Source organism: Panthera pardus, unplaced genomic scaffold (assembly GCF_024362965.1).
Source record: "Panthera pardus isolate Hobbes unplaced genomic scaffold, ASM2436296v1 HiC_scaffold_2, whole genome shotgun sequence".
NCBI lineage: Eukaryota > Metazoa > Chordata > Mammalia > Carnivora > Felidae > Panthera > Panthera pardus.
The window spans coordinates 101,218,430-101,243,950 of record NW_026526765.1 but is presented as its reverse complement, the minus strand read 5'-3'; the positions used below and the strand labels follow the sequence as shown (position 1 = coordinate 101,243,950).

At 33.9% G+C, this 25,521-nt stretch overlaps 1 protein-coding gene across 1 annotated transcript in view; it reads left to right on the top strand.

Moving 5' to 3' along the window:
- Positions 1-25,521, top strand: part of FCHO2 (FCH and mu domain containing endocytic adaptor 2) — a 122,636-nt gene that overhangs the window by 78,454 nt on the left and 18,661 nt on the right. The window contains 9 exon segments of the mRNA XM_053907273.1: positions 3,651-3,711; positions 3,991-4,163; positions 5,665-5,676; positions 6,143-6,167; positions 7,822-7,864; positions 11,038-11,132; positions 15,890-15,993; positions 20,348-20,477; positions 24,628-24,739. Coding sequence (XP_053763248.1) covers positions 3,651-3,711; positions 3,991-4,163; positions 5,665-5,676; positions 6,143-6,167; positions 7,822-7,864; positions 11,038-11,132; positions 15,890-15,993; positions 20,348-20,477; positions 24,628-24,739 — 755 coding nt within the window.

Sequence of the window (25,521 nt, the reverse complement as noted above, 5' to 3'; positions counted from 1 at the left end):
AGTTTGATAAGTTCTTTGGATACTAACCCTTTATCTGATATGTCGTTTGCAAATATCTTCTCCCATTCCGCAGGTTGCCTTTTAGTTTTGCTGATTGTTTCCTTCGCTGTGCAGAAGCTTTTTATTTTGATGAGGTCCCAGTAGTTTATTTTTGCTTTTGTTTCCCTTGCCTCCGGAGAGGTGTTGAGTAACAAGTTGCTGTGGCCAAGGTCAAATAGGTTTTTGCCTGCTTTCTCCTCTAGGATTTTGATGGCTTCCCATCTAACATTTAGGTCTTTAATCCATTTTGAGTTTATTTTTGTGTTTGGTGTAAGAAAGTGGTCCAGGTTCATTCTTCTGCATGTTGCTGTCCAGTTTTTCCAGCACCATTTGCTGAAGAGACTGTCTTTATTCCACTGGCTATTCTTTTCTGCTTTGTCAGAGATTAGTTGGCCATACGTTTGTGGGTCCATTTCTGTGTTGTCTATTCTGTTACACTGATCTGAGTGTTTTTGTGCCAGTACCATACCGTCTTCATGATTACAGCTTTGTAATACATCTTGATGTCTGGGATTGTGATGCCTCCAGCTTCGGTATTCTTTTTCAGAATTGCTTTGGCTATATGGGGTCTTTCCTGGTTCCATACAAATATTGGTATTGTTCTAGCTCTGTGAAGAATGCTGGTATTATTTTGATAGAGACTGCTTACCATAATTATTGACATAACATGTCTTATGTGTGTCATTTTATCTTTGGTTTTCATTTTGTTTTCTTTTTCCTGCCTTCCCTGAGGGTTATTTGAACCTTTTTTAGAACTGCATTATGATTTATTTATAAAGTTTTTGAACATATGGCTCTGTTTTCACTCTTCACTACCTTCAGATAGTTTTTTTTTTAATTTTTAAATTAATTTTAAATTAAATTTTAATTAATTTTTTAGAGAGCACAAACTGGGGAGAGGGGCAGAAGGAGAGAGAGAGAATCTTAAGCAGGCTTCATGCTTAGCACAAAACCCGATGCGGGGCTCTATCCCACAACCCTGGGATCACGATCTGAGCCAAAACTAAGAGTTGGATGTTCAACTGAGCCACCCAGGTGCCCCCCCGGTAGTTTCTCTAGCCAGAATTTATAGTTGTAATCTTTAAGAGGTCAGTCCAGAAGCAGCTTACTCAGTCCTGTAGAAAACAGCTCAGTATTATTTTAAATTATTACATCATACTGTATAGTGTATTGTAAACAAATTTAAAAGTGGTATCAACAAATTCTTATAACTTCTAGGAGATTACATATCTGTATGTTTTTAGGGTACTGGGAATAAGAATAAAGTATTTTATAAAAACTTTCTGATTTCTAATGGATCCAATTTGGTAAAGCTTAAAGTATTTTAAAGTATTATTTACATATTAGCAAACAATATGCAGAACTGAAAGTGCTCTATTTCTAGGGGTTATAAGTGTATCACTTGTCATCATTTTCTTTTAATGTTTATTGGAGAGAGAGAGGGCCCTAGCACACAAGCAGGGTTGGGGTAGAGAGGGAGTGAGATAATCTCCATGTTGATAGCTTGGAGCCTCCCCCTCTCAAACCGTGAGATCTTGACCCGAGTCAAAATTGAGAGTCCTGGGGGCGCCTGGGTGGCGCAGTCGGTTAAGCGTCCGACTTCAGCCAGGTCACGATCTCGCGGTCCGTGAGTTCAAGCCCCGCGTCAGGCTCTGGGCTGATGGCTCGGAGCCTGGAGCCTGTTTCCGATTCTGTGTCTCCCTCTCTCTCTGCCCCTCCCCCGTTCATGCTCTGTCACAAAAATAAATAAAAAACGTTGAAAAAAAAAATTAAAAAAAAAAATTGAGAGTCCAATGCTTAACATACTGAGCCACCCACATACCCCTTTTCATCTTTTAATGTATAGAATCTACTCTTCACTCTGTATTAGATTTTTCATTTCTAGATTTTATCCAGTCTGTTAACTCACTGCTGGCTACAGTAGGCTTTTTATTCAGTTTGGAAGCTATAGCCATGTTAATTCTGCTCTTTGTTCTCCTTGACCTTATGCTGTGACTGAGATCATCTTTCATACTGTTCTTGCTGAGCCTTAACAAGTGAATGGACGAAGAATAGTAAACTTTACCAGTACAAGAATATTGGCTGTCCAGTTCCAACTGGCATTTCTTGGCGATCTTTTTTTTTTTCATATAAAAATTATTTTGGAACTATTTTATTCTTGTATATTTTTTGTAAGTTAGAAGTTATTTGCATTCTCCCTACACACATGTGTTTATGTATGTGTATATAATTCTTTTTCTGATCATTTTAGTATAAATTCTATACATTATGGTCCTTCATCCCTAACTTCCTAAATGTGTATTTCTTAAAAATGGGATTCTCTTAACATAGCATACTTAGAGAAGTGTTCCTCCATCCTTTATCTCTTCTACTTCATCACCCTCCCTTGTAGGTAACCAACTTTATTATATTCTGATTGATCCTTCCAGTGGCTTTTATTCCCCCATAAAGAAGAGATCTGTGTTCTTAAAATTTCCCTTCTTTCTTACTTAAAAGATATATATGTTCCTTTATATGCTTTTTTCAGTTAGCAGTTTTTCCTGGAAGTCATTCGCTACGAGTTCATAGAAACTTCTGATTTTTATTTAAAAAAAAAAAATTTTTTTTTTAATGTTAATTTATTTTTGAGACAGAGAGAGACACAGCATGAGCAGGGAAGGGGCAGAGAGAGAGGGAGACACAGAATGTGAAGCAGGTTCCAGGCTCCGAGCTGTGAGCACAGAGCCCGACGTGGGGCTTGAACTCACGAACTGTGAGATCATGACCTGAGCCGAAGTCGGATGCTTAACCGACTGAGCCACCCAGGCGCCCCGAAACTTCTGATTTTTTTAATAGATATATAGTACTCTGTTTTCTGTGTGTACTGTAGTTTATTCAACTATGCTTGGACATTAGATGCTCTCCAGCAGTTCTGAGTTACAGATCATCTTTGATCTGTTATATACATATTTTTAAATTGTTGGAGGTGTATCTTCAGGGTAAATTCTTAGAAATTGAATTCCTGGGTGGGAGAGTAAATATGTGTCTACTTTTGTTAGATAATGCTAAATTTCTTTCTCTAGAGATTGTACTATTTTTTATTTATACCAGCAAAGCCTAAGAGTACATTTTCCCACAGTTATGGCAACAGAATGTATTTTCAAGCTTTTGAAATTTTGCCTGGCTCATGGGTAAGATGATTATTTTAGTATAGTTTTAATTTTCTTGGTCATCTTTAATTTCTGTTTTTTCTGTATTTTTGATAAATAGTTCCATTTATTGAGACTGTCAGCCCTCTGATTTCATCATCTCTCATTTCCACTTTGAAGACTGGGATGAAAATTTGGTTATCTACAGAACTGTTGGTGTTGCTGCTCAAACACCTATTCTCTTCCTTTTAGTGCTTCTCCTACTTAATTTTATAGTGCTTTTCTCTTTCAGATATCTGAAGCATAAAGTGTGATCTGAAGCTAACTTAACCAAAAAGATGTAACTTTTCCATTTAATTATTGTATGAGCCTGTTGGTATTTGATAAATGACATAGCCCCTATAATAGTTGAAGCTATTTTGCTAATCTTTTGTATTTCTGTAGTAGGATCCATGATTACAGTTTTTATTTTTCTTCCCATAGAACATTCCTGATGTAGATGAAGAAGGCTATAGTATAAAACCAGAAGCAAATCAGAATGATATCCTTTCATCATTTGGATATTCCTATGGATTGTGTTGGCATATAAGTAGACAGTTATAACAAAATGATCTGTTGTTTAATAAAAACTTCAAATTTTTAATTATAATAAAATGTGACTCCATAATAGTTTGACATGTTTTTACTAATGAGTTAGTAGTTCTGTTTCTGTGAAAGTCTACCTTATCTCTTAAAGGTTTTATATTCCTTTTTGTAAATGTATGAAAACTGGTTATGCATTAAGATCACTTAAGAACCGAATTCTTTAACTGATACTCACATACCAAAGAGAACCATTTCTACTCATCTAGTGATTCTGATTCTGAAGATGAAGAACCAAAGAAGTATCGGATAGAAATCAAACCTGTGCATCCAAATAACTCACATCACACAATGGCTTCCTTGGATGAATTAAAAGTATCTATAGGAAATATCACACTGTCCCCAGCAATATCTGTAAGTAAGAATAAGAGCAAGTTCATACTCTTCATGTAGAAGCCTTATTTTTTTTTAACCTTATCTACTTGCATCTGCTTAATTTTAGGAATAATAAAATATCATTAGGAATAGTTAATTAAGCATATTGGATAAGGAGATATTTTATAATTTGTCATCAGTTTTATTGAGGTCTCCAGTGTCTGATTTTTATATAGGCAAATGAATTTGAGTTTGGCTTAGTTTTGTTTCCTTTTGAAAGTTTTACTGGGAAACAAAAATGTAGAAAATCTATTTCTGCCATTTATTTTATTTTCCAGTCTGTATGTTTCAGAAATTTGAACTGGCAGTATTAATCTTTTCCTCATCTAATTTTAAAGTTTTTCATCCATATTTTATGAACTTTATATGAACAGGAATTCAGTAAAAATGGATTTAAACATTAAGTTATGTGTCTGCATGCTTTTGCAACTGCAATATTTGTTTTTTCATACTTTTTATAAAAAAAGGCAAATATAAGAATTCTTAGTGATAATGGTTAGTTCCTCAATTCTAAGATCCATATTTAACAGCTTTTGGAGGAGAAAAAAATCACCATAACTAATCTTTCCATTGATGTCATAGTCTAAATTCAGGAATGTTAAACAATGAGAAAAAAGCGTGTCTTAGGATGACAGTTTAGTCTATCTGTACATGCTCATCATAACTGATATTAAACCTGTTGTCCTTGATAATACAGAATAAGTATTACCCATTTCATATTTTTTTATTATATATTGTTATATATTTTAAGAAGTCTGTATTTGGGAAAAAGTTTTTTTCTCTCAGTCATGCACTTTTAGAATTTATTTTTTTGTATAAAAAAGACTGATTTCTGAAGTGAGGTTTTATTCTCCCATTGCTATTTAACCTTAAGATTAACACCCAAATTAAATTATGATATATATATGTACACATATATACATATATATGTATACATATATCTACACATATATACATATATGTATACACATACATATATATCTACACACATATATATATGAAGTAGGAAGCTATGAAATGACTAAAAATTTTTATTATATAAGAATACAACTAATTTTAAAAATATGTATAAATAAAACAAAAGCCTAGAGGAATATATATACCAGAATGTTAAGCACCTTGCTCTTGTTAGTGAAAGCATTAGTGGTTTTAAATTTTCTCCTTTGTACTTTTCTCTCTCTTCTATTTTTTAAAAAACTGAACATTCTAGTTTCATACTGAGAAAATAAATAATAATGAGAACAGTTTAATAGTTAATGTTGGGTTTGAAAAGAGGATATTTTGAGTATATTTTATTGAGCAGTGTGCTCATCTAGCTCATGTCCCCTACCCCAAACAATGCTCTGCATGTGTTTTAAGGTGTATAGATTTTTAGGTATGGTTTAGAAGGTAATAGACAAATTATGAAACCAAGAAAATAAGCTGTTTTAAATTCTAAAATGTACACTATGTCTTTCTTTTTCTTTCCATGTACTACTAGAGACACAGCCCAGTAAGTGCAAGATTTTATATTATTACCTATGGTCTTAAAAAATCATTTTAATGTTCGAACATTGATTTTCAGAATACTTGTGTTAAGTTTTTTAAATTTGCAGATCAAAGTATCTTGCTGTAGGCACTAACATTTTCATATTTTAAAACTTTTGAGTATTAAAGATACATGTATTATCTTTTACTATAAAAAATACTGCATTTTTAACAATTTTTATGTAGTTTACAGTTGAGCAGATATACCGAAAACAACTTAAAGTTAGGTTCCCAGTAATATTTTATGAAGTAGGCTCCTGGCTGGCTCAGCCAGAGCATGCAACTCTTGCTCTGCATTGTGAGTTCAAGCCCTGTGTTGGGTGTGGAGCCTACTTAAAAAATAAAAAATATATTAAGAAAAATTTTTATGAAGTATTTCATTACCAAATTAAATTATTTAACAACTTTTAGTTTTTGCTTTTCTCTTTTAGGTGCAGATGAATAGGAATTCATCTAGTAAGTTTGACATTTAAATTGATTATTTTATATCTATTAAAATTTATCAGGCAATTTGCTGAGCTTATTGTAGCCATATATATATATATATATATAGTTATAGCTATAACTATAGTTATAGTTATAGTTATAGAAATAAATGCTTTGTTCTCATCATGACTGTTAGCAACAGACTAGATGGATACTTACTTTAAACAGGAGACAACTTAAGTATACTATTTATTTTAGCATTTAGACATGCCTTTAAATTTAATACTTGGCTACAACATTTTTCAGAAATCAACAAAGCCAAATAGTAGCTTCTGTTTGAGAATGTAACCTACATAACTCAGCCTCATGAGCCAGAAGGGACTATGAGAATGAGTAAGCTTTAGCTTTACTTATTTGTCCTATCACAATTGCAGTTTCTCTTCCATGGTTTTTACAAGACCATTGCTCTAACCTCTGAGCTATGGAGCCACCCTACTTCCATGGTTTTTATTATAGTAACTTAATTATACTAAAAAAATTTAGGGGGTTGTTAACATCTGCAGAGTCATGCATTAAAATAACAAAGGTGAGAAAAATGGAGTTAAGGCATCCTACTCAAAAGTTATGCAATTTGTAAACACAATGATTAATAAAAACCATAACATCAATCCTATTAAAAATTCTAGCACAATGAAAAAGATCTATTAAATGCATTATATCAAACTAAAAGTAGGATTTTACTTAAAAAAAAAATGGTGAGTAGCTTGATGATAGGGGATGTGGGGAAAATGAGGATAAAAGTGGGCTCCTTTTATGGAGTTATGGAGATAAGGGCAAATTGTAGAAACATGGAGGAGAACAGCACAGTAAGTACTTTGAGGCCAAAAAAGGGCCACATTGAGCCAGATGGGACAATGTGACATGATATGTGATATGATGGCATCATATACAGTGTGGTATTCCTTGTAGTTTGCTGCAGTTACCTATGTTGATATATTTTGCATTCATCAACTACATGTTGGTGATTCAAGACATCAAAGTACAGGGAAATTTGCTTATGAACTAACATGACTTTTGCATATTACGGATGCTTTTCCCTTTGTATAATAGTTGCTAATGAAATGGTTCACATTACTAATGCAAAAGGGAGCAAAACAGACTATTTTATAAAGACTGTTGCTTTAGAGTGCTATAAAAATTTTAATTTTTCGAGATACGACATCCTTCAAGAATTAACTACTTTTGGTCAATATAATCATTAATAATATTCTTACAGCTTGAAAAAATGCTTTCATGATTCATCACTTATCATTTTTGAGTAATACTTAAGTATTTGAACATATGTTCTAATTTTTAAAGTTCTAGCCCATATTTTTTTCATCTGAACACCAATTTTATTTTCATGAATATGACAGTTTAGTTGACTTAAGCAATTTCTTACCAGAGGTGTTAAAAGAAATGAAGATATAGCAGAAGTTCAGTTATTATTTTGATATTCTTAAGTCTGTTAGAAAACTTGCTAAAGGCTTATTTTCCTTTTCTTCATAATTAAAAAAATTCGATTTATGTTATCAATTCCATAATTTTTAAATTGTTCATAGTAATGAGCTATATTAGTGTCTCTTTCCATTTAAGTATTTTATTACTCAGATTATGAATTGTTTCATATTTTGATTTTAATTAGGTGAAGAGCTAACAAAATCGAAGCCATGTGCTGGATCTAATGAGTAAGTTTCACATTTTTTTATTTTTAAATAGACTATATTTAGAGCAATTCTAGGTTCATAGCAAAATTCAGGCGAGGATACAGTTTTTGCATGTATATTCTCTGCTCCCACATATACCCAGCCTCCTTCACTATCATAATCCCCCATTAGAATGAAACATTTGTTAAAATTTTTGAGCTTACCCTGACACATCATTGTCACCCAAAGTCTGTGGTTTACATTAGGATTCACTCTTGGTCTTGTATGTCCTATGAGTTTTGACAAATGGGCAAGGACGTGTGTCTCCATACATTATAGTGTCATACAGAATAGTTTAACTGTGCCCTCCACCTATTCATCCTTCCCTCTTTAATGTGTTTAGATATCATTCTTTTATACTTTTTCCCTAGAAAATTTTACTATCTTTGCAGTTTCAATTAGAGTACGGTGTTGTTTATCATCCTCTAAGCTGTGAATTGTTCTTTGGGGTTACTGGTTGTTTTAAATTATTTCTCACTTGACACTATTTTTATAATTTTTTAAAAAATCCATTTAACTGTATTTGGCCTTGGTGGCTTTACTACTTCTAAATAAATGGTAGTGGGGCGCCTGGGTGGCTCAGTTGGTTAAGCGGCTGACTTTGGCTTGGGTCATGATCTCACAGTCCGTGAGTTCGAGCCCCGCATCGGGCTCTGTGCTGACAGCTCGGAGCCTGGAGCCTGCTACCGATTCTGTGTCTCCCTCTCTCTCTGACCCTCCCCCGTTTATGCTCTGTCTCTGTCTCAAAAATAAATAAACATTAAAAAAAATAAATAAATAAATGGTAGTGTCCCAAGTTCATATATGTCTGTATTTTAACTAGTTATTCTCATGGAAATGTTCTCGTTTTTTTCCTTCACTTATTGGCTGTAACCCTGTAAAATATACTGCACTTTTAATGAACTTCAACAAGAAGATGTCTCAAGTTAAAAAAGGAGAGGGCTAGAAACCATGTTGCTAGCTCTTTTTAAATTTTTTTTTTTTTTAACGTTTATTTATTTTTGAGACAGAGACAGAGCATGAACGGGGAGGGTCAGAGAGAGGGAGACACAGAATCTGAAACAGGCTCCAGGCTCTGAGCTGTCAGCACAGAGCCCGACGCCGGGCTCGAACTCACGGACCGTGAGATCATGACCTGAGCCGAAGTCGGCCGCTTAACCGACTGAGCCACCCAGGCGCCCCACTAGCTCTTTTTAAAAAGGAAAAAATACTTTATGTGCTCGCTTCGGCAGCACATATACTAAAAAAGGAAAAAATACTTTAAGCCGGTGTTTCTTTCATGTGTTTTTTTTTTTTTTCATTTCTTTATCTGTCAGTAAGAATATATTCTTTTAATGTTTTTTTTCTTTTGTGTAAGTGAAAGTAGTCTTCATTAAATGGAGAATTTAAAATTATTTAATACTTTTAAAGTTAGGCATTAATTGAGCACAGTGCTGGTATTCATTTATCATTTTAAAAGGTAAAGTTAAGTGTTTTAAAATGTTGTTTTCAGTAATTTATGCAGTTGTGATCCTAGGTTTTAAATACAATGTGTAGTATGCTTCCATGTAAGTGCGTGTTGAGGTACTAGATATGTGCTTATAGATAACTGTACCATTTTTATTGTAATGAGCCTGTTTTCTAAGATGTGAGAACATAATGTTAAAAATTAATGGCTGTTTGATATGTTAAAATACTGTTTTAATGGGATTAATTTTTTTTTTTTTACATCTTATATATAATTTTTACTTGTCAGTCATATCTCTGTAAAGCTGGAAAGAAAAATTTTAAAAAAGAGGTAGTGGCAAAGTTCAGGTACTATAGGATCTTAGAGATGAGACATCTTAAAAGGTGTATGACTAAAATGAAAAAAAAGAAACATTGATTTAAAAGTTTTTATTAAAGAGCTGCGGGGCGCCTGGGTGGCTCAGTCGGTTAAGCGTCCGACTTCAGCTCAGGTCACGATCTCGCGGTCCGTGGGTTCGAGCCCCGCGTCGGGCTCTGGGCTGATGGCTCAGAGCCTGGAGCCTGCTTCCGATTCTGTGTCTCCCTCTCTCTGCCCCTCCCCCGTTCATGCTCTGTCTCTCTCTGTCTCAAAAATAAATAAACGTTAAAAAAAAAAAATTAAAAAAAAAATTTAAAAAATTAAAAAAAAAATAAAGTAAAGAGCTGCAAGTTCAATCTTGAGAGTAACTAGTCCAGTGGATTCCAAGGGGTCAGTAGAGGGAAATCTTTGGTTATGCAGCATATTGACTTTTTTGAAACTTGAATTTTGGTGTTCTTGATGCTTTTGTCCATAGTCTTGGTTACCTTTCATAAAAAGACCTGAGTGACCCAAACATTTCACTAGACTGCCTCAGTGACCCAGGTTGTGGATTGCCCAGGGAGAAGTCCTGCCCTTGCATGATCTACTATAATAATCAGGCCTTTGAAGGTTATATCAGGGTTATATCAAGTAAGCTGTTGGGCTTATTTCTGTACTTGACAATTTCAAAGATGAAAGAAAAGGATAAACAGATATTTTTTAAAATTATTTTTGGGGACGGAAGGGAGAGAAAGAAATCTGCGCTGTCATCTCAGAGCTCAGTGCAGGACTTGAACTCAGGAACCAAACCATGAGGTCATGACCTGAACCAAAATCAAGAGTTGGATGCTTAAGCGACTGAGCCACCCAGGCGCCCCTAAAGATTTTTTAAAAAGTACTTAAATATGACCTTATAAAATTTGTACCTGATTTCCTATCACTTAAAGAAATTTTCTATCCATGACTTGGGGCTAGGACACTATTGTAGGATTAATTAAGTACCTTTCTGTCCTTAGGCAGCTGTTTTAGACCCTTTTATTGCTTTTCTTGTAAAGCTGAAATGATTTCTGTTCTTAGAACCCCAAAGATTGCTAGAGTATAACAAGGTGTGATTGATGGGAATTAATCTTCTCTATTCCACCCTAGGGATTTCACATAATGTTATTGGAGTGTCTGCTTATAGCAGTTAACGAATTATTTATTAATATAAAATTTTAATTTAAACTTTCCTCACATATTCCATTGGTAGAATGCCCAACTTTTAAATCATATATATTTAGCTATTCCAATTCTGTGATATAAAAATAAGTGACTAGATTTTATACTAATAAAATATTCCTTAATTAAATCTGTTTTTTAAATGTTATGGTAGGAAGGGGACCAGCGATTTACTTGCTTGGGATCCCCTGTTTGGACCATCTCTTGATTCATCTTCTTCTACTTCACTAACTTCGTCGTCATCATCAGGTAAATGTATATAAATATATATGTGTGTATATATATATATATATATATATATATATATATATATATATATTTAAAGTGAGGAATGCATTAGTTTCTTTTTTCCTAATTGATTTGTTCATTACTTGTGTGTTGTTCTTAACAATCAAAAATATTTTTAACTTGTCCTCGCATATTGTCAGGTAAAAGTGATTTTGTACTGGTTCTCTTAACTTAGCTGAAAGACCCTATGGCTTAAACAAAAATACATCAAACCAGTTTTTTTTTTTTTTCATTCATGTATTTATTTCTATGCATCATTCCCTTATCTGTGCCCAAGTAATTTTTTTTCCCAATATTTTATTTTCTTAAGTAATCTCTGCTTCCAGCATGGGGCTCAAACCCACAACCCCAAGATTAAGACTTGCATGTTCCAACCACGGAGCCATTCAGGCACCCCACAACATGTTTATAGATAATTCCACTGCATGAATGTGCATTAATGTAACCAGTCCTTTTTTATTGGACATTTGAATTGCATCCAATTTTCTAGTGTTGTGAAAATCCATGAATAGAACACATTTTGTGTACATGTTTCATAATATCCTTATAATTTATCAGTACAACGTTTGAATCCCAAGATATACCCATTGATATTTATTGCCAAACTGCTTTCCAGAAAGGTGTTAGTGCTTCCCAAGCAATATATAAAAGAACTTGATGAATGCTTTTTAGTTGGTGTTTTGACAAGAATGTGTTGTTTCTCTTTTCTTCAAAATATAAAATCCGATTAGCCAACAATCAAAGCAAGCATCCAAATGCTTATTGAATAAAACCACTGCTTGTTCAAAGCAAAAAAATAAAACAAAATCCACTTTAAGTTGATCTTCTGCCTTCTCTGGGATTTCAGAAATGCCATTCAGTATTTGACGTTAGGAGAATGGTAGAATGGTTGGAGAGAACTTGAATTGACCGAGTTCCTATCATGTTGCTCTGCTAGGAGCTGCATATCGTCTATTTAAGTTCATTAACTGCTCCATGAAGTCCATTTTATTGTCCCTATTTTGTAGATGAAAAAACGTAAAGCTCGAAGACGATCAGGAACTTCTGTAAGAGCATATAAATTGGCATCTGATCAAATCTGGATCTTATAATTAGAAACTCTTTGTTCATTGCACTCTGACATATTAACTAAACAATAATCCATGCTGAACCATTTTACTACTAATGAAATAAACACTAGTATTTAAAATTAGATTATTTATAAACCAATTTTTAAAATAAATTGTAGATTTTAGGCAACCTTAACTCCAATTTGGAATTTTGAAGGGAAAGTGCTCTGTATCTAATACTTTGTAAAATAGCAAGAAACAACAAAAGACAGTTGAACATATTCTGAAGTGGCATTACAGCCTTCCTCAGTGGGCTTGTTAGTAGTTTTATAAAACTAAACTTAATAGATTATATAAGGAAGGTTAATTGTACAGGCAAAACTGAAGTTGTCATGAAGGTCTCTTTTTTGTTTGTTTATTTATTTATTAATGTTTATTTATTTTTGAGACAGAGACAGAGCATGAACGGGGGAGGGTCAGAGAGAGAGGGAGACACAGAATCTGAAACAGGCTCCAGGCTCTGAGCTGTTAGCACAGAGCCTGACACGGGGCTCGAACTCACGAACCGTGAGATCATGACTGGAGCCAGTCGGACGCTTAACCGACTGAGCCACCCAGTCACCCCTAGGTCTTGTTTTTGTTTAGTAAAAATGTCAGAATGGTGTTTTGTATTTAGAATGAAGAAGGTCATAAGTAGTGTATTTTAATTTTGTTAATATACTTTTATGAATTATTTTTCAGAATCCTTAATGAAAATTTTCACATTGAAAATCAGAGGCTTTAGTGATACAGAAATTTCTTCCTAACTGTGCCCTCAGTTTCTCTTTTTAAAAAAAAATTTTTTTTTAATGTTTATTTCTGAGACAGAGTGACAGAGCATGAGTGGGGGAGGGGCAGAGAGAGAGGAGACACAGAATCCGAAGCAGGCTCCAGGCTCTGAACTGTCGGCACAGAGCCCGATGCGAGGCTCGAACTCACAGACGGCGAGATCATGACCTGAGCCAAAGTCGGATGCTCAAGCGACTGAGCCACCCAGGCACCCCTCTCTTTTTCTTTAACACAGTTTCTTACTTTTCAAAAAAGTTCTCTCTTCCTCTTGCTAACTGTCTGAAGAATGTTTCACCCCTATCACTTTTAATTTCAGACAAAAAGGATTCATTTTCATTTAGTGGCCATTTGATGTGCAGTAGCTAGGAAATAAAACATTTATTAACCGTTTGCTACTTTTTAAGTTCACTTTCCTATGCATTTTTAAACCTTTCTATATAGTCTGAAAAATGATGTCAAATTACTTTGCCTTTCAGGGAATGTTAGTCGTGTTGAAAAGAGATGATGATACAAGTCTAAAAAAGTGTAAAGGTGATAGTGCTGTGTTACTCAACAAGTGCCTAACTGGCTAGTAGTAAAACTCCCAACATGTTAGGAGGTAAGATAGACTAAATCAGTTTTGGAGTTAATACAAAAAGCAGCCTTAAAAAAAAAAAAAAAGCATAATATTTTTCAAAACGTTATTTTCAGGGATTTTTGCTGAGCACCAGAGCTCAATTAATCTACAGGCAGAGAAGACATAGTCTATAGTAAGGTTTATCAGAGGAGGGGTTTGTTTATATATAAATATTTATACTTTTACCAGCTGTTAAGAGTTACCTTTTACTTCTCTGGGCAAACAGGAATAATTGTGGCTTTATATATTTTTGACCTTGAGTTTTACTCTTACATTCTTTAAGTTTCTTATGCTCATACTTAATTTCCTCAGTTAATAGAAAGTTTGAGCTCCTGCTTTTGTTCCTGTATTACTATATTTTTCTAGTTTTGAGGGACTAAAATAACATTAACCTGAAATGAGAAAACTATTTGGCTATGTAGATTCATATTTTTCTTCTAGAATTTTCCTGTTGCTTCTGGTTTTCATCTGCTTTCTCCTTCTTCCACTGAACTTAGAATGCAACACAAACTCTTTGTCTCCCACTGATTTGAGTGTATGGTAATTGAATCTTTCCTTGAAACCAGCATGTTTTTGGACTTTGAAAAAGCAAATTGTGGTTATTTAAAAGAGCTGAATGTTAACAGTTCTACCAGGCTTGGTTTGAGTCAGTCTTAATACATTGACAATCCATTTGTCAGTGATGAAGCTCAGGTATACATACCTATCTCTACTATGTTAAATTCTCATAAGCTTGAAATGCCTTGAATAGTGATGAGTGCTGGTTTCATTGATAACGAACCTGTCTTTAAAGTAAGTATGTCATGGGGCACCTGGGTGGCTCAGTCGGTTGAGCCTCCGACTTCAGCTAAGGTCATGATCTCACAGTCCGTGAGTTCAAGCCCCACGTCAGGCTCTGCGCTGACAGCTCAGAGCCTGCAGCCTGTTTCAGATTGTCTCCCTCTCTCTCTGCTCCTCCCCTGCTCATGCTCTCTCTCTGTCTCAAAAATAAATTAAAAAATAAATTTTAAAAAAACATTAAAAAAAAGTAGTATTCAATGGAAGAAGGCAACAGCCTTAGAATCTACATAGGGGTTCTTAGCAGCTTTTTATTGTTTTCTTCAAGCAGCTTGAACTGTGCTTGTATCTATTATCCCTTCATTGTATGTGCTTTCTGAATGATTCCATACCCCTCATGCCTTTACTTTCACTCCTGTGTGACTACCTTTTTCTTTAGGTCTTTTCCTGTCACCTCTATTCTCCTTCCTTTCACACTTGCATTCCTCTGACAGTGACCATGGATCCTCAGCCTTTTGTTTCTCCATGGATATACTTAGGCCCATTCATATATTTTTAACTTTGCACATCTGCAAACTTAACTTAATGAATTATATTCTTCCCATCCATATTCTCTTCTTCAGTTTGAATTACAGTCCCATGTTTTAGATTGAAGCAAAGGGATTTGAAAATCATTTAAAATATTATGATTTAAACATATCAGCTTCCATTCTTCACTTTCATTTTGATTATGCTAATACATTTGTGAATTGTGATGGTGTACACTTGAATTTCATTAATTTCTACTACGATGGAGTTATTTTTAATTAGAAATACTCTGGTTAGTATCTGATTTATAAAATGGCAAAGTTTGTAAATGGCATTGAAAAACAGTGAACATTAAATTTATGTAGGATTTAGGAACAGGAATTTTTTCATAAATAAGGTATTTTTAATACTTTTAATTATCACCAGAAACTTTACAGTGTAGTTCAACTTGTAATTTGACCTTTAAGTTTAATTAAGGTAAGTGTTTTATTTAGAGTTCATGTGAAGGTGTTTGGCTTCAAAGGCTTGGTCTTACATTTCTGTAAGTAGATGTATTGGCAATAAACTAAAGACCTTAGGCCTGAAATTGGTGTATTTTTACTAGCTAATTTATCATTTTATCTTTTTATAGGTGTAAAGAATTGAAACAGGAATACACTTTATATCGTGTGTCAATTCTACTGAAAAGTCAATGTTTTTGTTTTTTAGGAATATTGTTAGCTTCAAGAAAAGCATATTTGATAGACTTCCAGTATTTCAACAAGTATCTATAATTATATTATAGATATATAATATGTATATTACAAAACTCCTGAAAAATTAGCTTTGAGTCCCAAGAATTCCTCTATAATAGAATGTATTTATGTAAGGTTTGTTACATACTAATGGTTTTCTTCAAATTCTCTTTTTCCCCCTACCAGCCAGGCCCACAACTCCTCTTTCTGTAGGCACCATTGTCCCACCTCCAAGGCCCGCTTCCAGACCAAAGCTTACTTCAGGCAAACTCAGTGGGATTAATGAAATAGTATGTACTCAGGTTTTTTTTTTTTTTTTAATTATAACTGTTTGATTTAAGATGCAAATATTTTTCTATATACCCCTTTACCATTAAATGCTTGGAATTATCTATTTGAGTCTTCAAATTATAGGAAAATTTTTCTAGCCAACACTTCCTTTACTTCCTCATGTTACATGGAGCAAGACATTGTTCGGGAAGAAAGGAGATTTCCTGAGAAAGTTAGCACATTATAAGAATAACCATTTAGTACCCATTCTTTCACAATTAAGAAGCAATTTTCATATAATTCTGCTGTAAGTCAAATATTATGGAAGAGATGGTGACCTTTTCCTAGGGTTTAGAAGTGTACTGCCAGGAGAATCCTGGAGGGAATCTAGTCCAGCTTTTATTTTATGTATAAAGAGACTGGAGGTGATGTTACTTAACTGGCTTGTGAAAGTACATGTTGCTTAAAGAAAAAAACACTGGTCTACAAAAGTTGTCAGATAATTAAAGAAAATGTATGAGTTATATTCAGAGAGAGACTTTCCCAAACCAGTCTTCTTGCTTCTTACCTACTGTGTGTCATGTTTTACACTAATTGCCAGTATTAAATTTCTGAAAGTCAAGCTTAATCTTCTTTTTCTCTAGATAGACCTCTCCATTGGTTGCCTGTAGTCCATGTGGTTGAATGTTTTAGCCGAATGTACAAGGCTCTTTAAAAAGGTGCCTCAACAACCTGCATTATTACCAGACTAACTGTCCAACTTTCTCCTCTTTGCAACTTAACGTTCTAGCCATTTGAAACTTTCCACTGTTCCCCAAACACATCATGCTCTTTTATGTATCCACGTCTTACTTTGCAGCCTTTACGGAAATGCCCCTCAGATGTTTATATAGGAAACTGCCCTCTTTTTTTTTTTTTTTTTTTTTTTTAAGATCCAGCTAAATACCATCTAGCTAAATCCCTCTTTGATCATTACTTCTCCCCAAGTGGATTTAATCACTCTCTTCCTTATACCCACCCATGTACTTTGCTCATATTTCTCTTAGTGCACAAATTACATTGTATATACTTTCTTTGTGTGTGTTCCCCTCACTGGACTATGCCTTTGCCACGTTAGTACTTTGCATAATGCCTGTCACATAGGAGATGTTTCATGAAAAATCTAAAAGGCTTGAGCACCAAGTGCTGAAATAGTGACCTCTTTCTTTTGTTACCCTAACGAACAGACTTAAGGAAATGAGATCAAAGACTAGATACAAGCTGGTAAGGAGATAATTATTTTTCATAGAATATAAAAATGACTACCTCTTAATAACATGGGATTTTTTCCTGATTACCAAAGCAGTACATGATCATGTGAAATTTGGGAAATAGAGAAAACAAAATTAAAATCCCTTCCATATTTCATGACTCAAAGATATGCAGTTAACACTTTTATATATATCCTTTCATTAAGTTTTGAGTGCTTAAATATTCAGACTCAGTAAAATATAGTTGTTAAAAGCACAAGCTTATTAGTCAATAGTTACCTGAGTGACATTAGTCAAGTTGTGTACTTGGAGTCTCTTATTTCCTTATAGGTGAAGTATAAAGATAACAGGTGGTATGAGACTTCAGTGAGTTACTGTGTGTTAGATACTTAGAACATTGTGGAGTGGAAGTAATTGCTCAGAAAAGTTACTATGAATGATATGTGTACATTTTTAATGTCATACATACTTTTTATTCTTCACTTGACAATATTTTGAGAACACCTTTCAATTTCATGAATTACTCTTTAGATTTCAAACTTATTTCAAGTGGTATAATCTTTTGTCAAATAATCTTAAGTTGCAAGTGTATTAAATAAGTAAAATTGGGACTTTTATACTTGAATCTTTCATCCTTTACTCCCACCACAGCCTTGAGAGCCTTCTAGAAACCACCCTTTGAGGGCTTCAGGGAGCACCATTTGAAACGGCTGCAGAGCATAAATGCTCTATCTTGTAACACCACTGTCAGCATTTCCAAAGGTTTTTAGAGACGTGATTTGACATTTAGTTTATTTCCAAGTTTTCATTAGTCAGCACTCTTAATGATTTCATTATAAACATGTCTTAATATCCTTTTGTTCTTCACAGACTTTGTTTAGTAAATTTTAAAGTGAAATTCATGAACTAAAGGGTATGCACCTTTTTTAAGACTCTTGATGATTATTACTGTATTGCCCACCAGAAAGTTTATGCTGATTTTAATTCTCTCCAGCTGTACATCGAAGTGCCCTTTTCCTTGCCTGCTTGGATGTGCACTTTTTTGGGGAGAGGGCACCTACCTTTCACTAGATGCTCAAAGGGTCTATAATCACACACCCTTTTCACATTCCTGTTGGGATTGCCTCACTGTTTAGAGCAGTGTTTTTCAAAGTTTGGTCCCCAGACTAGCAGCATTACCATCACCTAGGATTGGAAGAAATGTAGCTTCTCTGTCTCCATCCCAGACAAATCAGAAATTCTGGGAAGTGGCCCTCCAAGTGATTCTGATGCATGTTTAAGAACTGCTGTTTTTAAGTAGTGCTGTTCAACAGAAATATAACGCAGCAGATACTGAAGTTTTTCTAGTAGCCACATTAAAAACAGTAAAATTAACTTATTTTACTCAGTATATTAAAAAAAAAATTTACAGTGTAATCACTATAAATATGGAGAGTTTCTTTTCTGTTTGTGCTAAGTCTTCAAAATCTGTCTGTTTTATACTTAGAACTCATCTCAAATTTGAACTAGCCACATTTCAAGTGCTAGTGGCTACTGTACTGGACAGTGCCATTCCAAAATCAGAAAACCACTTAAGAGCTGTTTTTGTCTTTTCCTAGAAAGTTATAAAATGTGCATTCTAAACTGTAAATTGTAAAAATGTAGCCATATGGTATGGTCATGAGGCCATGTTGCTACAGGAGAAATTTCTCCCATAGTACATGGTCAAGATTTTTTCTAAGCTTATAGATTTCACATAGCTGTTGAGTTTAATATGTGTTTGACTTCATGCCTTGCACCACTTCCATCTGTATACAGAGCTGCATTTTTATGCCTTGCTATATTTTTGAAATCTAGTAGTTATTATAATCGGTCATCAAAAAGCTATTCTCTGGAACTAATAGTTCAAAAATAGTTAATTGAGGGAGTGGGAGGTTACTTAGTATAAAACACTTTGGATGGTACCTAATTTTTATGTGTCTATCTGTAAATTTATATTCATACAATAGAGAGTTGACTAATTTTAGTGTAGGAGTGCTTATAGGGTGTTTTGTTTTTGTTTTTTTGTCTTTAGTTTTTCATGTTCCTCAAATAATTGAAGACAGGAACAGGATCTTTCTTGTTCACTGCTTTGTATCTAGTGTATCTAACCCATGGCTTGACCCATAGTGACACACAGTAGGCATTGAATAAGTATTATATTCATTTACAGAATACTTTCACAAGCAGGAAAATGTTATTTTTAACTAAGTTAAATATGCCTTATTTTAAAAAATGAAACCCTTTAGGAAGTGTTGCTCATGTATTATTGGAACACGTAGGAATGTGGAAGGAAAAAATCGATTCATCCAAGTAAAAGAAATGAACGGAAGTTCAAATTTTCATATGTATTTTTATGTTTAGAAAAGTGGGAAGGCAGTAGAATTAAGATTTCCTCAAATGTCTTTTTTGAGTGAACTGTCTCAATGAGAAAGCGTTACAAGGAATTATAAAGGGAAATGTGGACAGATTTGTAAACACCAAAAATAAAGGGCAAGCAAGATTTAGGGACAAAGTGTTTGCAGCAGATAAAGCAAAGGGTTAGTGAAAGCTCAGGTAATATTAAGCTCCCCCGAAACTAAATTAGACAAAGCCAACAAAGACAACTCATAAAAGGTAAAATGCCCATCTTATTTTTATCTATTTTAAAATTATTTTTCCATCTAAGGCTCATCCATTCATTGCTGAAAAAGGTGCAGAGAAATATTCTGTTTATAGGGAGTAAAGTGAATAAGTGCTTCCTTTTGGGAAGCAGTTTGGCAGTATGTATGAAAGAAAAGCCTTCATGGTGTTTAAGCTTATAATTTAACCTCTGAAACTCTGTCTTAAGTATACTTATTGAAATAGAGAAAATGCTTAATGTATAAAGGTTCTCTTGACAGCATTATTTTAAAATAGCCTTCTCCACCTTTAACATATTCTTGAAAATGATTTGACTTCTGCCATCTCTATTTTTAGTTAAAAGAAACACTTTTAACTCTTTTAACTTTTTAGTTAAAAGAAAATAAATTTGGTTGATTATATTAAAATTAATCTTAACATACCTAAATATCTTTTCTTAGAGGAATTGTTTTACCATTCTGGTAAATAACTTTTTGTTTTTAAGCCCAGGCCATTCAGCCCACCTGTAACTTCCAATACCAGCCCACCTCCTGCAGCTCCTTTAGCCCGGGCAGAAAGTTCTTCCTCTATCTCCTCTTCGGCTTCATTAAGTGCTGCCAATACTCCAACAGTAGGTAAGTGATTATCATAGATTATATGTGAAAGTTACCATCCAAAGTATGATCAGGCTGAATTTTGTTTTTTAATGAGCTCGTGAAAAATTTAACATTAAGAAACTTCAGTTTTCTGTAGACACACCTGGCATTGTCAAACTAGCCACATTTTCCCTATCTGAATAGGAGAATTTTCTAACACTGTTAAGAATGCATCAAATTTATAAACTACTGACCAGTATAAATAATTGAAGGCAGTATATAATGCAGGCCTTTCTAATGTGAAGTGATGCTTATACTCCTAAGAGCTTTTGATAACGATTCAATTTAAGGAAGGAGTTTTGTGCTTGCAATTATATATTTCTATAAGAATTTAAATCCTCAAGATTTAAAAGTAGTAGATATCAGGACATAGGTATATAAACCTAAACCTAAAGATTTAAAAGTAGTAGATATTAGGACATAGGTATATAAACCTAAACCCTAGCAAGTAAGTCCAATATTTTATTACATCTAGATTTTGCTCAAGACATTTTTTATCTTCACTTTTATCTAATTTCTACAAATTCTTATTACTTTTCTCACCCACTGTTAGTATAACAAAAAAGCTGTAATGAGCACTTTATTCTTGTGTTTTGTTTGTATATGTGATTTTGTTAATTTTGGTTTTTGCAAACTCTGTATTTTAGTCATAAAAAACATAGATGAATCTTTTTAGAAGTCAGACATGTGGTCTGAGTAAACAGAATTAGCTTTAGGTCTCCATTTTCTCTAGATTATTTAAAGGGATTTGAATTTAATAGAATATATTTTTGATTGAGTAGGTACATACTTGTTTTTAGTCTGGGCCAGGGCAGGCAGTAGTAGAACCACAGGTGAGGGAGGAAACAGGCAGGCTGGGTATAATGTGGATCTTGTGCAACAAAGATACTTTAAATCTACCATAAGAGTTCCCTTTTTTAAAATTATGATGCTTATTCAGCTCTCTTTAAGTTTTTGATCCTTCTTATTTCTTGCAAATATTTTCTTTTCCTACAATATTTTGTTTTATTTAAATATGATAGAAGATGATAATTTGATTGGGACACTCTCTGAAATTGAAAAGCACTGTGAGACTTCACAAGGTATTGTATCAAAAGCAATATATGTGTGTTGACTAATGATCCTAAAGTGTATCTAAAATACTTTGTTATCTCATTTTTTTCCTTTTTCAGCAATGTATGGTGTCTCAGAAGTCAAGAATAACTCTAAGGTTTAACTTTCTCAGTTTGTACTAATTATGTCCAGTTGCTGTATAGGATTTATTGATATCAAATCCCCAATTATAAAAACAGAGTATTTTTGCATTTTCTTCATCTCCTTGCTTTTTTTTTCCTTCTCAACATTAAGAAATGTCCATAAATCTTACCCCTAAAGTTGTCAGAATCAGAGAAAAAGTGGTTAGAAAAGCAGCAGAAAGACTATGTTAGTTTAAATACCTAACTTACCAGAGCAAAGGCTCTCCTAGGAAAGCCATCCATATAGTGAGGTGAGGTTAGAGGCAAAAAGGTATCAAATAGTTGGGAGTGTTTTTTACTCCTGGCTGTAAATAATTCTACAAAAATATCCATTGATTATTACAGGAAGGTACCTCTTTCTTCAACTTTATAAGCTCTGCATTTTCAGAACATACAGTTGTTTAAATGTAGAACAATTAAACCAAAATTAGAACACATAATATCCTTATAAATACAGGTGATTTTTTATTTCTAAGAAATTATGTATTTGGAATAATACATTATAAATTTAGACTTTTATACTTAAAGGACTCGATTGAGACAGGAAATATGCAAACTTTTTTTGAACTATGTATGTGCAATATAATCTTGAAAACAAGAATAGAAAATACGCAAGGACGTATGCCAAAATATTAAGTGGATTTTGAGTTTTATCCCCCCCTCCTATTCAGTACTTTTTTCCTTCTTGCCAGTATTTCAGTAATGGGCTTAACAATTCATACGGATTATTTCAAGAATTCTCATTTTATATGCCCAGTTGGATAAGTGAAAACAGTAACATGTAAGCTTCTTTTGATTTTTAATGTCACAGTAGAAGCAGATATTAGTGTTACCCACGACTGTGTGTAAATATCCATTTATCGTAGGTGGTTTAAGGGGAAAGATTAATTTCATAATTGAGAATATAGTTTTCTTTAATAAAGAGTATTATAGCTTTCATCTTCCCCTAGAAAACATATGCTTTTATGATTTTCTAGTGAGTCGCTATATAGAACAATATATTTTTTCAAAAAATTCACTGAACTAATTCACACATACAGTGAAATTTTCCCATTGTGCAAACATGTGTCAGCATAGATATATTCAGTTAATCTCTACTTAGTCTGCTTTTTTCACTTAACATTTTCTTATGCATATACATGAGTCTTCTGCCTCTTGGTCAGCCCCTTATCTTTCACTTCATCATCTGTCCCCTGATCCAAATTTGAATCCCTGACAACAGACATTTTTCTCTTCATTCTAGGATCCACTGTGTTCAGAGTGATCTCACGAAATGAAAAATGTAACCATGTTTCTCTTGAACATTTTTAGTAGTTTTTAGTGCCACAGAGATAAAATTAAATGTCCCCTGTGCTATGATCTGGGCCTTAAACATTTCTCTAGACAGATTTTCATGTCCTCTCATCTTTCCAGCCATCCCTTACCCACTAAGTATGTTCCCGCTTTGCAAAACTACTTGTGGCTCCAAAAGGCAGCATTTTTTTCATGCCTCCTTAGCTCAGTACTAGACATTTGTTGGAATTAGTAAATAGTAGCTGTTGTGATTTTCTGAGTAAATTTTTATATTTATTGAGTTTTAAATTTTCGTATGAAATTTTAAGTTTCTTTGCAGTCAGAGGGAGCACTTACTTTTCCCTTTGGCCTCGCAGCAGTTCTTGTTTCCATGTACTTTTAATCCCTGAGCTATTTTTCTAACTGTGAAGAACCTTCCAAGTCAGAATTCTTCAAAATATTAAATACCACAAAATCTTCCTGGCCTTTACAGCTAACAAAAGCTTTTTCTCACTGTGTGTAGAATCTCGGGCTTACGTGTGAGGCAGAGAGAACTAGTACTGATTTTTGTCAGGCTTAGTATCTTGGGTATTTCAAAAGTAACTCACCCTTTCACTATAGGTAATCTTAGCTGAAATAGAACTATCTGGTGGCTATGAGCATTATGTAATATTTATAGAACAAAAGCATACATTCAAATTTCAGAGCTATGTTGACCTAGATTATTTATTCTTATGAGAAAATCTGAATAATCTATGCTATTGGCCTTTTTTAAAATATAAAATTGCATCATTTATTGTATATTAAATAAAATGCTCCACTTTCCAGTCAGTAGCCATTGTGGTAACCTTACCACATAAGAAGAGTGGGAAGAGTGCATTTGTCAAGAAAGACAATGAACTGCTTTGAGGGATTTTTCTATAAGGAAATAAACTAGAAAGTTTGCTTAGGTTAAAAAAACCTGAACACATGCATAGATTAAATTTGTTTACATTTTATTATGCTTTAAAATAACTGATCTTTATATTATTTAACTCTAAAGGTATGTTATCTAAGTGAACTTCGTGTCAGGAATGTTTAAAATTAACATTATTTGTCCTGTTTATCAAGATAATGGGAATATATGGGAATATAATGTATGCATTAGACAAAGAGGTAAAAGAATTCTAGTGAGTAGTGTCCGAAACATTATGTTATTCAGTTAGAAATAGCTGATGGATGGAAATAGCTGAAACACAAAAATCCAGCTTAATGCCCTGAAGTATTTGAGTGGTAGAACTTGAAACAATTTAGCATCTGAATGGTTGTGAAAAATATTTTAGTAGTTTTGTTCTTCAGGTGAAGGGCTTTTTCCTTCTGACACTCCTTAACCCAAGCGTTTAGTGTCATTTCATTTAAAAGAAAAGTCAGTATAACATGTTTTCGTGATTTTTTTTGTCCTCTGTATTATGTTCCAGTTTGTTTTCTGCCCTATTTTTTAACCTCCAGATTTATACCTGGGCCATCAATGGAACCAATAATAGAGTCATTTGTGACAAGCTAACCTTGTGACTTTACCTGTCTTGACATTTTATAAAGCTCTTTCTATAGGATTTAACAAATAAATTGCATATGTATTCTAGGTGTGTCACGAGGTCCCAGCCCGGTCAGCCTTGGAAATCAGGACACCTTACCTGTGGCAGTTGCCCTTACAGAATCTGTTAATGCCTACTTTAAAGGAGCAGACCCTACCAAGTTAGTTTTAAAAAAGTGTGTGTGTGTGTTTGGTGGGGAGGGGGCTTGGTAATATATTTGCAGAGTTACATTTTGATTCTCTATAGGTTAGAGTTTTCTATTATTTATTTACCTGGTTTTTTGGTTTTTTTGCTATCAAATATAGTCATTTAGCAATTGTCTTTCCAAACAAAACAAAACAAAACAAATCACTATAATCAGCAGTGGTGATGGCTTTTCTCCCCAATTTATTTACATTCTTGCCCATGCTTTGTGTGCCATCTGCTGTGTGATATATCTGTAAGATCAGGATGAGGGCAGCTGACCTAGAAGTGGGACAGAACTTTGAATATTGGCTTAATGTGTATCTTTGGGGAAAGTGTAATGTTTGCAGGAGAGACCTAAAATGTATGTTTCATTTATGAGACTCTTGTAGAATTGGTTTAACCTCCTTCTTTTAAGAAAGTGTTTTGGTGGGGTTCCCCCCCCCCCCCCAGTTTATTTAGATAGAGTGTGCATGAGCAGGGGAGGAGCAGAGAGAGAGAGGGAGAGAGAATCCCAAGCAGTCTCCACATTGTCAGTGCAGAACCCGACACAGGACTTGAACCTACAAACTGTGAGATCATGTCCTGAGCCAAAATCAAGAGTCAAGCTTAATGGACTGAGCCACCCAGGCACCAAACTAATTTTTTTTTCTTTTTATGATCAGAGAAAGCCTTTCTTTTTGAAAAAATATATTTTTAAATTTTTGTTAATGTTTTTTTATTTTTGAGAGAGAGACAGAGTATGGGGGGGGGGGGAGG